Genomic DNA, 13806 nt, shown 5'->3' on the forward strand with positions numbered 1-13806 from the left:
ACAGATCAGGATATGAAATGTTGGCTCCAGACAACCACAGTGCTCTGTACTCTGTCACACGGTGTAGAGGAGGAGTAATGGGGCCAGGGAGACTGACAGCTGAGGATATTCAAGAGCAATGGATGGAACAGATTCCAAAGCATGTAGGAGAGTGTAATCTGGAACTCAGGGGCAGTAGGGTTAACTTTAAAAGAGAGAAGGGATATATGAATGAGCTATGTGATCTGGATGAAAATCACTTAACCTTGCATAGGCTCCATTTCTATCTTTGTTCAAAAGAAAAACAGAATAAATGTCTCAACTGTTGTGAGGATTGAATGAAGATTTTTACTTTCTGGAAATTTAGGATCATTAAGAAACTTCAAACTGAAATTAATAATCCCAACAGATTTGTATTTTTCATAACCAACTATTAAAAAATTAGATGGATGATTTAAGAATAACTCTTGCTGTGAAAAAATTCATCTATATTTCAGCATTTTTGCCAACTTCATTCCAATTTGCTAGTTTTTACCTGCTGAATTCAAGTAAAATACATTTGATATTTTATATAGAACTCTGCTTAATTTGAATGGCTACTGTGGATTTTCAGAAACATCAACTTATTTTACTTTTGGTAATAATAATTTGGTAGTAAATCACCTGTAGACTTCAAAGTTTCATAGAGGAATTTCAGCTATCATGGATGGAATTAAGTAATATATATTTATTACAATTTCCTAAGCTTGTAAGTGAGAAAACTATGACATATGCTAGAAAAATACTCTGAATTATATTGTGCTGCTACTCAGTGGAAGAATCACAAATAAGAAAAACTTTTTTTGATTCCCAAAGTCTGCTTATTCTGAAAACTGAATATGTTAGAAATGTAATCAGTCAGATCCTGGTTCCCACCCAAGGTTTACACTTTGCTTTGGAAAAGTGTACACATCATTTTTTTTCACTAACCATTAGTTCCTGCATCAATTAAATTAACAGGTTGGCTTAAATTAATCCATTACCTAGATAGCACGGGGTGGAATGAGAATAGTGTGGTAGAAAGTACATGGGTTTGGTCTCAAATAAATGTGGGTTTCATCCTACTTTTGAAAATAAGTCAGACTTTGGGCAATTTCTTGACAGCTTTGAGTCATTGTTTCCTTATGAGTAAAGCAGAGACAATAAAATGTATCTCAAAGGTAAGTGTAAAAATTCTAATACAAAATAGTGCGTTCTTATTAAATGTTAATTAACTTTTTCACCACCACCCCATCACTCCTACCTGGTCAAAAGTGCCTATGGGATTGGGGGAAAATTCCTTTTATCACAGGATCTTTACCTCTGTAGCAAAGCAAGAGTAAGAATTGTCTACTTGCTGAGAAAGAACTCATAGTCTTTACATGAGAGTAAAGCAAATAGCATATGATTTCCCTTGTAATAGTGATTTTCTGCATAGACAAAGGGGTTATGGATAATTTCCAGAGGCATGGTGATGTCACTTTTTATGAATTAAGTGCAAACAAAATACAAATATGATTCATTTCCTCAAATACAGCAGATTGTTTGTTATGCTTTTTACAAAAGGAGACCAATATGATACAATACACAGAGAAGAAGAGGGAGTGTTTGTACTTAATGACATCCCTTCCTGTAAGAATGCAACTCCTCCACACTCTGCCACAAGCAGATGCTTGTTGATAAGAACGTCATCAGAAAGTCTCTTTTTGCAGACGGTACACACAGTTTTCTGTTTGTTTGGTTTTTTTTCTTTCAAGTAATGTTGTATAACACTGTCACGATTAAACTTCTAATTAGGTTTCACATAGTTATGCTCATGTCCAACAATCTCAGTGTCAAACTCTAGTTGCAAAAAACATTTGAATGCAAAGATTCGTGAATATGTCTTTGAGGAAAAGAGATGCTGATTGCACTTTAAATATTTAGCATAAGAAATTCCAACATGTTTAGCAGAAGGAACTGAAATCATTATACAAAGACTGTAAGTTTAAAGTCTTTTGGGGGAGGGTTAAGCATGACAATCGGAATTAACTGTATTCAAGTGTTTTTTTATTTTCTGAAAAAATATAAAATTTCATATCTTACACTACAAAAACATGTACACAAACCAAATGCACATAGAGCTTCAAACGGAGAAAAAATACAGAAATGCTAATTCTTCCTTGAATTAATGTTGAGGCAGGGACTTGAGATATCCCAATGCCTAACATAGAATAACGCTATACAGCTGCTTCTGACTTGCCTGAAACTAAAACATTCTAATAAACATATTAACAAATGACTGAGTCTAAGTTTTATTCTCAGACTATTATAAATGTAAATTTTTACACTTTTAAATAATAAATTGTAAAACTATTAGCATCTAAAGATGCACAAACATGTTGACCACTGAAACTTCTACTGTTAAGATAGCCCAGCTTGAATAAATATCACATTTTTTGCCACCTTCAATTTTTTTTTCATTTACATTTAGAAGAAACAAATAACGTTTGATTCTGATTATTATAAATAGACTCTTTAAGAACTGGTGTCTTTTCCTAAGCAATAATTATGTGGTCATTCTGAATAAGAACATTCAATCATTTATGTGTAAAAAGACTTCATAAATCAACAAGAAATGAAAAGAAAGTTCTTATCTATTTCTTCTTTGATACGTTACTATATAATTAACAGCATAATAGAGAAAAATATTCAATGTAACCAGCTGTGCTACAGAGTTGAAAAAATGCTGACTTATTCTAGTTATTAATTTCAAATAAAACTAGCACTTTGATTGTTTATTCATTATCATCATCATCATTTTATTGTACCTACTTTTTATTTTGAGGTTAAACATCTGTCAGGACATAAGCAAAGACAGTTTACTATCATACTTAGCTTTCTTTTTTCTTTATTTTTAGAAAGGACAAAATGAGAAAAGGATCTTATTCTACTATGCAACATCATACATCTAGTAAATTTCTAACATCTGACTCAAATGGCATTTGCCATCTAATGTACAATTACAGCCAACAAATGTCTTCCATAGGTAAATATCTCTGCTTGTGCTTTTGAGAACCCACTTTAAATGGGAGAAAGAATAGTGTTAAAAACATCTTTAACTTTCACATGGAGATTAAATAGCAGACATGCAAACACATTAAGTGCTCAACTGATATTAATTTTCCATTTTAAACTTGAGATAGGAAACTATTTCTTCACCATTGCACACTGGTTAAAACTCTTACAAACTGAGTTAAGGATGTTTTGCATTGTTTTGGCAACTCTGAAACTAATAATGCTGACCACATTTAAGTTTAGGTAGAATATTGGAATATAATTTTTATAGTAATCCTACAATTTTAGAACACTGACTTGGTGATTATAATACAAGAAATAAAAGACCATGCACATTCATTTTTTTTAAATGGGAAAATCAAAATTTTTACATTTTTACATACAATTCATACATTTCAACAGCCAAGAAGAACTGATTATGTCATTTTTACATGTGAGCAAATGGCAAGATTAGAAAACAAATTATGATTGATAAAAGTAGAATTGAGTGACTTCGACAGATATCAGTAAGTTGAGAATTACTCCCTGCTTTTACCTCTTTTTCAAAGTTAAACACTGAGAAAGACTTATGCTTTAAAGGTATTGTTACTGATAGTTAAAATAACATTATGTTTAATTTGACAAATCTATCTTATGTACTAAAATTATTGAATCTATATTTTATTTTTGTTGTCTGGTAGGTGACGATATGAACCAAAAGGATAAGAAATCACACAATCAAGATTTGTCAAACCTTGCCCTGGGTTACTGCCTTGTTGCATTTCACAAAAGCTTCCTCTCTCCTTGTTCCACTTCTCACATTTATAGATGAGATTGGCACTTCCCAACTGGTGATATATCGAGTAGTGAACAAATATTTTTGAGAGGAATTCTTTCTTCTTTTTTTTGGGGGGGGCGGGAGTGCATCTTCTAAAATCATATTGACATTCCTTAGAAAGTCTCAACCAAAGTGAGATATGGATGAAAGCTATGTGTTTATTTAACTTTCATCTCAATTTACTTTACAAAATATACATTAAGGTTGCAAAGGAAGGAAATAAATTTGATCGAAATTAATTTATAATGTTCTTTTGTGAAAAAGAGAAAATCTGCATTGTAACTTCAAATTCCAATCACTTAGATATATTCCGTCCTGACCTCCAAATCATCTTTGAACACATAAAGCTGGAAAACAATTTAAGTATATTTGTTATGTATAAGTAATTGTGGCTAGTCCATCAACTCTAAAATTTATGGTCATTTCTCTTTTAAATCAATAAATTTATTCTTACTTTGAAGTTTCTCAGTTGTTACTTTATCACTTATATTTGGTTGGTTTTACTAAATTCAATAAATGCAACACAATCTCCAATTATTTTGTACAAAAGGAATTAGTTTAGTTACTTTTTTGTTTTCTGAAACAAACAAATGCATCTTTCATAATGGTGATGCCTCCTTACTTGTGATTTTATCAAGACAAAGTTAAGTCCATCTCTCTCTATTTTCTCTGGAAATTTCACTACTATAGAGTATACTTAAGCATAGTTTGTGTGGACCCATGGTACAGCACAGACCCAGTAAAGAATTATAGCCCTAATTGGACAGGACTCAATATATCATTTGAAATTGCTTAAAACTTCCCTTTTTCCCTATATTCTTTAGCAAAGAGATACTTAAGTAAAAGGTGGGCAGGGTAGAAAGAAGGTACGTCGTCAAAGTTTATTCTTGTATATGCTAACATTTGACTGAAACAGGCACTTGGGAAAGAGAGAGGGGGTACCAACAATATAATGCTGGTATATTCTCTATGGATGTCACTAATCCAAGCTACTCCAGTATAACTATTGCCACTGATAACCAGAAGTAGGCTGTATTTTGCTTAAATGCTGTGCTCTTTGAATAATCACATGTCATTCATGATTTATAAAGTGTAATAATACAAAAAAACTTGGTTATTTCACCAAGGAGCTCAGTTTTGTTCAAGTTCTAATAACGGTTCAAATGTCAGTCTTCACCAAGTGTGGTATATAGAATGTACATAGGACATATATTTCTTAATAAGGCCAGTTAAATAACACTTCAGATTGGCTCATCAAAATAAATTCAGTTCAGTGTAATTGAATACAAGATGAAATTACCAAATGAATAAACTGCCATCAACAAATAAAACTGTCAAGTCTTGCCATAGAGAAAATTCTAAAGGGAAAAATATATACATATGTATTTGTCATCATTCCATTGCTGCTTTAGTATCAAAATTTCTTAGAGCTGAGCCACAAGGGAAATGGTTACCAAGGATTAACACTTAGGGGTAATGCTTGGTGCTATGTGCTGGATTTAACAACATTAACAGAAGTCTGCACAGTTAAATCCTTCTACATCCTGCTGAAAACGTGCCCTTCGGTGTCAACTTTGCTTGACAAGATATTTTCTGGGACTCAGAAAGGTGAAATTTCTTACAGGGGTGCAAGATTAATGGCTAGAAGAACTGCATTATCACAGATATCACAAAGTATTTTTAAAACGCCAAAGGGGATTTAGTCTTTTAGACATTTCCTGTTGGTGAATAAAGAGATTTAGTAGATTTTAGACACATGAGAGGAAAAAAGACACAAGCTTGGGTTAAATTTTGTTTTAAGCTTCCCTATTTCTCCGATTCCTAATACACTCTGGAACACTTGTTCCTGAATGTTGCTAAAATTAAAACACTATTAACAATGCAAGCAGAATGGTAATACACACATGTGCAAGCCACACACACACAGAGCTCCAACTTAAATTGATTCCTGGGTATATAGCAAATTATACAGTATATTCACATTTATTACCTAGTAGTTTCTAGAAGAACAACTATAAGTAAATTTTATAACACAGAAAAATAAATATACACCCTGTATTGTACTTGTCCTTGATCAAGCAACATGTTTATACACTAGTTTCTATAACTTAACGCTGTGTAACAGCATTTAAAATTACAAAAGAAGATATCTATTTAGAAATTATCTAACCATATTGCTCTTCAATACACTTATGTAGACAATTAAGACTTGAAGTTTGAAGTAAACTTCAGTAAACTGCAGCTTTTGTTAGCCCACAAATGGCTATAAAACTTTTCCTTTCAAACAGATTCTTGGAAATTTTGAAAAGGGCTGCCTTCTTTCTATAAAGGTGCTATAGGGGCTTCTCTGGTGGCACAGTGGTTGAGAGTCCGCTTGCCGATGCGGGGGACACGGGTTCGTGCCCCGGTCCGGGAAGATCCCACATGCCGCGGAGCGGCTGGGCCCGTGAGCCAAGGCCGCTGAGCCTGCGCGTCCGGAGCCTTTGCTCCGCAACGGAAGAGGCCACAACAGTGAGAGAGGCCCGCATAACGCAAAAAAAAAAAAAAAAAAAGGTGCTATATATAGTTATATATTTCATGTATAAAATTTTGTAGAAGTAGTGAGAAGGATTTTGTTGTAATATAAGATAATGTTTAACCTCATGTTCTAATTCCATGCAGGTTATATTTGCTTCGTGAAAAATGAAGATATTGAGAGGAAGATAAAGAGATTTTAGTAAAACACTGATCACAAATTCTGTGGCTGAAACAAACGCTTTCTTAAGGTTTAGAAATCACTGAGTTTTCCCTTTTACCCCCTTTTTTGTTAAAATAAATCTCAGGGCTTGTTTACAAAGTGCAGAATCATTCACTTGACGAAGTGACAATTAACTGAAGTTACAATGGCACCATCCTGTTGACCAGCTGCACCTTCATTTCTTGAAGGCTGTTCATAATCTTCTTCTGGTGACCAACAAGAGTCACTCCAAGCCGTCTCAAATCCCTGCATGAAGAAAGCACACATTGGATGTATGTATTGATTCAATTTGTAGCACACCTCAATATTTCACACTGGCAAAGAGGCAAACATTTTGCAGAAACTAATTAGATTACAGTCCCAATTTAGACATACAGGGTCCAGTTTTCAAAAGCAGGCTCTAAAATTGTACCTGAAAATCTGTTTGCAGTCAGAGATATATTTACAACAAGGAGTGATATATTATACATTTGCCACCCTTTTTGGACATGATTATTTTTGTGGCACAGAGCAGTGAAAAAACAAATTTGCACATGCTTACCAATAAATATTTAAATTAAAGGGTACAATTTCATTGAACGGTTTTGAAAATATGGACCTATAATATGAACAAGCACTTTTTTTTTTTTTGCTAAAAGAAGTGAGCATAAAATAGACTTTAAAAAATTTCATAGCTAAGCAGTTGAAGACCAAACTTTTCAAATGACTCAGTCAGCACAATCATCTTCTATAACAGATATCTTTAGGGGATAATCAGCACTACATTGCTCTTATAACACTTACAAATATTTTATTTTTTACTTGGCACCCAAAGTAGAGGAGCTTTCTTCCTTTATCAAATACATCTAGGCTCTATTGGCATTTAGAGCATTCTGAAGATTACATGCTATCAAGCAGTCTTTTTAACCAAGATGCTTTCATACTGTTTCTTTTAAACAAGCTTATTATTCAAAAGAAAACTACAAATGTTTAGATTCCTAAACTACTAGCATATTATGGAGCTCAAGGCCAGTGCTCATGGTTTTTAAATGTTATTTCATAGGATATTCAGGAATTCTATTTTCCCAAAATATGCATTTGGCAAATATAATAATTCAGGTACATTTGGCAAATAATAACGTTAATCATAAAAAATGAGCATTAACAATTCAAGATTTTTAAATGACAAGGGATGTTTGGTATGTTAGATTTTTTAGATAATTACTCTATTTAACACATTATGCTAAAAGTAGAATATTTTTGCATTCAGTAAGTGCATCAATTTCAGATTGTCTTAGAATTCTTTAGAATTGGACACAATGACACTAGAATTATTATATGTAAAATTGAATGGTTTTGGAAGATCAAAGAAATCTCTTAATTATCAGAGGATACAAATGGAATAAAAGGGTACTTAACCTCCATGTGTATTATTATTGGAAATAATTATTTATCTAAATAATATCTTAGGTGTCTTTTTCTATTTATGTTTTCTTGATTTCTTATGAGAGTTTTAGCAAATGGCAAATAGCTAAAAAAAAAAAAAAAAGCAATCACTTGGCTAGATAACACAGCCAGTCTTAGCAGAACCGGGACTAAAACCAGGAATCTGACACCAAAGTCCATACTCTTAATTTCTCATTTCTCTGAGATATAATTTTGAGCAAAGAACTTTAAATTACATGTAATTATTTATTCACCTGTAAAATGAGAACTCTGTATATATAACATCAAATATCCAAAATTCTAAAAGAAAGAAGATATCTAATAAAGGAAACCAAACACTTACTTCTTTGACTGAAGCTATGGAAACACAATCTATAGAAGTATACTTCATGGCAACTACAGTTATGGGCTGTATAACTAATACTCATGTTTCCACATGTAATTTATGCGTCATGAATTGTGAAGACAGGAGAATTCATGGGTGCTCACTACCAAACTTTGGACCTAAGTCAGGAGAAAAGAGTCTAAAATTTCTTAAACTGAAAGCAATCGACCTCTACTAGAGAATGTAAATAATTAGTACTTGAAATAAAGTTTAAAACATATGTTTTATCACATGCTTTATAAACCTACAGGTGATTCTGACAAATTCAGATTTGAAAGTACTGATTTAATATATACATACTTAAACTGCACAATTCATATGGCCAACCCAATTAATAGGAATGAGGCTTTGAAAATAGCTATTACAGTTTATTCTGAAAGACCTGAAAAAATTTTACAGGTTTTCCTGCTCAAGCAGGGTGGACTTTGCATATACAATACCAAAACCTTAATTTGAAGTGTGTATCTATGGCGGGGGGCATGGGTGTATGCGTGTATGTATTCCATATTCCAACTCTTGGTTGTTTTGTCTAACTCATGAAATCACTAGTTTGACTTATTTTTGTTTCCACTGTCTTAACCTGTTATTATATTATATGTAAGTATAACTTCATTCTCTGCAAATAACCACAAGAAAGACTCTGGTTCAGTGCTTTGGGAATTTAAATTTTTTGTGGCATCTATATCATGCTAAAGAATGAATGTTTTAAGGAATTGTATTGGATTAATACAGTTATAGAGTTTGTGTTTACAGGCAAATAAAACCTGTCCTTCTTCAGAACATGTCATATATCTAGATTTTAAATTAAATTTGTTTGAATTTTCCCAAGCATAAAATTTTATTTAGGATCATCTTATGATCTGATTATCCCCTAAGATTCATACGGAAGGTCAGACCACTGAAATTCTCTCTCTCCTTCCTCTCTCTCCCTCCATCTCACCTCCCACCTCTACCCCTCCTTCCATGGGATAAACGGAATTATGAGAACACAGCATTGAGTTTTACATACTGCCATAAATTATGTCTTTAATGGAATGCTGTTGTTTTTAAAATCTGATCTGTCATTTCAAAAGCTGTGAAATTAATGTGCAGAGATTTAGAAAGTAGCATTTATAATGCATGCAATATACATTTACCTTTATACAATGTGATTTACAGTTAAAAAGTGGGCAGAAATAAGATTATTAATGCAGTTAAACTTGTTCTCAGCAGCAAAGTAGTTTCTTTAAAAATCCCATTTATATTTTTCTAATAATACTACAAATGAGAATTAAAAAGGTATTAGAAAAACGTTTCTAATAAAGGCTAAGTAACTTTATTCCAATATTGATAAGTACATTAAAGTATTTTCTTTTATGTAGTTTTGTCTCACACTTTTGTGATTTCCAACAATTTCCATTTTACTCCTTAAAGTACATATTAAATGGTCAATTTAACAGTAATAATGTGAAAGAAATTTGATAAAAACTGAAGTATTTTACATTTCATGATGAAGGTGCTGCTCTATTTGCAATGATTTTTGAAAAACTAACTTGAAAATGGTTTAAGATGTATTTTACTACTTCATTTTTCTATATAGGAATTTTTGTAGCAAGGCAAAGTTTTAGGTGTGTCCCCTTTACAAATATTATACTAATTTTTATCATGACCACGTGTAATCTTAAGTAATACCCAAAGCCAATTCTAATGATGATAAACTATATTTCAGCATAGGCCTATGAATCTAAACATGATGAGAATAGTGTTGTTACATAAAAAATGATTTGGATTTTGTCAACAAAGCATGGTTAGTTTTAGAAACGCTGCAAATATAATGAATTGCCATTGTTGTGATGACATTCCAATCTTTTTTTCAAATGTTATTCCATAATATTAAATAATGGAAAACACTGATATTATGGTGCTAAAATGGCAGAATGAAAAATGGAGAATAACGAGAGGTATTTAGTTGATATTGGAGCCAGCTCTTGATTATTCAGGATGTAGTTCATCCACTTGTAGAGGAAACATTCCCTTACATTCTTCTCCCTTCTGCTTTACACACCTTTTAACCATATCATTGGTACTTAGCCCCACTAACACTGGCTGGATAGGAGAAGGGAGAAGACAGTTTAATGAATATTCACTAAATTTCAGTGCTTATTCTTTTTGTCATAGTTTTATTATGCAGTTGTATGTTTGGACTTCTTTGGTTCACTTAAAAGAATCCTGATAATCATTATATATGTACTGTACAAGATAAATATACATATATTTGGCAAGAGAGAACTTAACCATGACCTGGTTATGTTTTTCAACGGTTGAGACCTTGTGAGGGTTACACTAGACATTTTAGCTTACTTATGTAGAGCACAGAGGATAGTAAGCACTCCTATGTGTATTTTAGGCATATAATAAATTATGCATAATGATAAGTTAAATTTATTTGAATTAGTGTGCACAAATTTTGGCTCTAGATTTGTGACACTTTCCTTTAAAATATTTTAATATTTTAAGACCCTATTTTAATAAATGATACTAATAGGAATCTCTTCCGCTTACACACAATTGATATAATATTTAAGTTCATTGGACTTTGCTCATTTTCTGAATAATCAAAAGTTGACAGTACTGGTCTGACAAGTTTAAAAAACAGCTGTAATACTGTCCTTAATTCAAATCTTTGAATTCATTTTGCAACTCACCTCAAGCTCACAATTCCCCCTATCAACCATAACTCACTGCACTTAAACACCATAGTACAGATTGCATCATTACTGCTACAACAATTGTTCTAATATGAGTACTGTTCACAGAACAGCAAAGTTTAGGCACAGTGATCAGCAGACAGAAACATCTAAGGTTGAAAGCTACTTTCATTGAACACATTTTAACTCTAAGATCTTGAAATATTTCATTTCTATTCCACATCAACCCATACGTGTATGTGCTGGCAAAAACAAAAAACAAAAATCATAAATAAAATTAAACCTTTATGAAGGAAATTTTCACCAAAGTATGTGGTTCTGAAAAACTGTAATTGTTTACTCTTCCTTATTCTAAACCCACCATGAGAACAAATTTAATGGCACAAATTATAGCATATTTTTCTTATGTAGGTATATGGCAGTTTGATCTTTTGCTTTATATTAATTATTTTATTTTTTTTCTAAGCATTTATTACAGGTATGAATATTTCTTCCATTTCTCAGTTTCTATTATACTCTGGCAATAATACTGACACTAATATTTTATTTTATTATAGTATTATACAGGCTACATAAAATTATTGTTTAGATATAGGCAAAGACTATGTATATATAAATCATTAAGTAGTTAAGAGTTTGTCTTCACTGATATCCCAGTTCCTTTGCCATAGTCTTTAATAATGACTGACTTTTTTTGGTGAAAGACTAGCAAAATGCATAGATAATTTTGTTTCTTATATTTCTGACCAAACAAGTAACTGATTACCCACTCTTTTGTGAGTTATTTAACATAATATTTTGATAAATATGTTCTTACTAATAGGAAAAAAATATGCTCAAAAACACAATAAACAGGACTTCCCTGGTGGTGCAGTGGTTAAGAATCCACCTGCCAATGCAGGAGACATGGGTTCAATCCCTGGTCTTGGAAGATTTCACATGCCACAGAGCAACTAAGCCCATGTGCCACAATAACTGAGCCTGCACTCTAGAGCCCTCAAGCCACAACTACTGAGCCCGTGTGCCACAACTACTGAAGCCCGTGTGCCTAGAGCCCATGCTCCGCAACAAGAGAAGCCACCGCAATGAGAAGCCCGCGCACCACAATGAAGAGTAGTCCCTGCTCGCCGCAACTAGAGGAAGCCCATGCGCAGCAATGAAGACCCAACTCGGCCAAAAATAACTAAATAAAAAATAAATAAATTTATTAAAAAAAATCAGTCCTCCAATTCAAATATTTTTAAAAAACAAACAAAAAACCCCACAGTAAACAAGATGACATGTATTTAAAAGGTGTTGGACTCTCCAATAAATCAGCTTCACTGAGGTTAAGTTTGGCTGGCTCAGTTCCTAGTAAGGAATGTGTTATTATGGTCCCAAGCAATTGACACATGGTGACCAACATTCTCTGAACAGGAAGATGTTGGTAAGTCTCTTAATTTCACCTTACTCTTCTGGTCAGAGTAAATAAATTAAAACATAAAATATCTGACAGGAGGCAATATAACAGGAGGCAACAAGCTACCAAAGTAACAGAGAGAGAAGAAATTGAACCAAGTAGAGAAGAACTGACCAGACAAAAATACTGGAAAAGAGAAATGAGTTGCAGACCATCATAAGATGATAGAAGAAGCTATTAGGGCTTGAAAGAAAACATACAAAATGAGAGAGTTTAGAGATAGAAGGGAAAATAGGAAAGTAAAGAGAAAGGAATTAAAAGAAATAAGAAAAAGTGAAACCATAATTCTAAAACACTCAACATATTTACAGTATTTGGGGGCCCCAAAGAAAGTAAAACAGAGGTAGTTAATGCAAAAGCCATTACTGGTGATTATAACTATTCTCTGAAGGGAGAAACAAAAAAAGTAGTGGATATAAATATATACATGTATATGTGCTATTTTAATAAAAAAAGAGACATCATTTAATGCAAATAGTTTTATTATATATTTACAAGTAATCTGACATCGGGTAGAAGAAATACCTACAGTATCATTTTAATATAAAATGACAAATGACTTTAATAAATTAAAATGACCATTTTTACAGAAAAATTAAAGAGCAATCATGTAAAAATAGTTTTAAATTATCAGTAAAATTTTCCATTTATTATTTTAAGTATAGCACAGATGAGTTTTTTGAGTGTCCAAAGAAATAATGGGCAAAGTATATGTGTCATCAAATATATATGATTTAGTGGTGATGGTGAAAATGAGATTCAATAAATTAAGATAGCCAGCTGAGTGGTGATTTTAGGTCCTTTTAGCTATAGTTATGGAGAAGAGAAATGCTGAGAGAATATGACATTAATTGGTGATAAATGATGGTACCCTGTTACCTTTTTGTGGATGGGCAGTGAATTCAATGAACCAGAGAATGCCAGAATAGAAATGGTGAGAACCAAGCATTCAGTGTTCATATTATGTGAAGTAATGGAAGAAGGTCTGTGGTTTAGTGCTTTAGAAGGTTCTACCATGTTTTAAACCTTACAACAATATTTTAACCTTTGAATTTGTAGGTAATTTGAACTAAGTTATCATTTTATTCACAGGTTAAAACATCATTCGTGTTAATGTAATCTAGATGTAACCACCATAACAACAGTTAATTTTCACAAATAACAAATATTAGGCTAAAGTAATTACACATACAGAGTATATAATAAGATACAAACAACTTACAAGAATTCAATATTTAACTC

At 32.4% G+C, this 13806-nt stretch overlaps 1 protein-coding gene across 2 annotated transcripts in view; it reads right to left on the reverse strand.

The window, feature by feature from the left end:
• Positions 1 to 1555: 1555 nt before the first annotated feature.
• Positions 1556 to 13806, reverse strand: part of EPHA5 (EPH receptor A5) — a 331428-nt gene continuing 319177 nt past the window's right edge. For both annotated transcript variants that reach the window (XM_073805308.1, XM_073805307.1), the window contains one exon: positions 1556 to 6854. In XM_073805308.1, coding sequence (XP_073661409.1) covers positions 6749 to 6854 — 106 coding nt within the window. In that variant the 3' untranslated portion in view covers positions 1556 to 6748. The remainder of the gene's footprint in view (positions 6855 to 13806) is intronic.

This window comes from Tursiops truncatus, chromosome 5 (assembly GCF_011762595.2).
Source record: "Tursiops truncatus isolate mTurTru1 chromosome 5, mTurTru1.mat.Y, whole genome shotgun sequence".
Taxonomy (NCBI): domain Eukaryota; kingdom Metazoa; phylum Chordata; class Mammalia; order Artiodactyla; family Delphinidae; genus Tursiops; species Tursiops truncatus.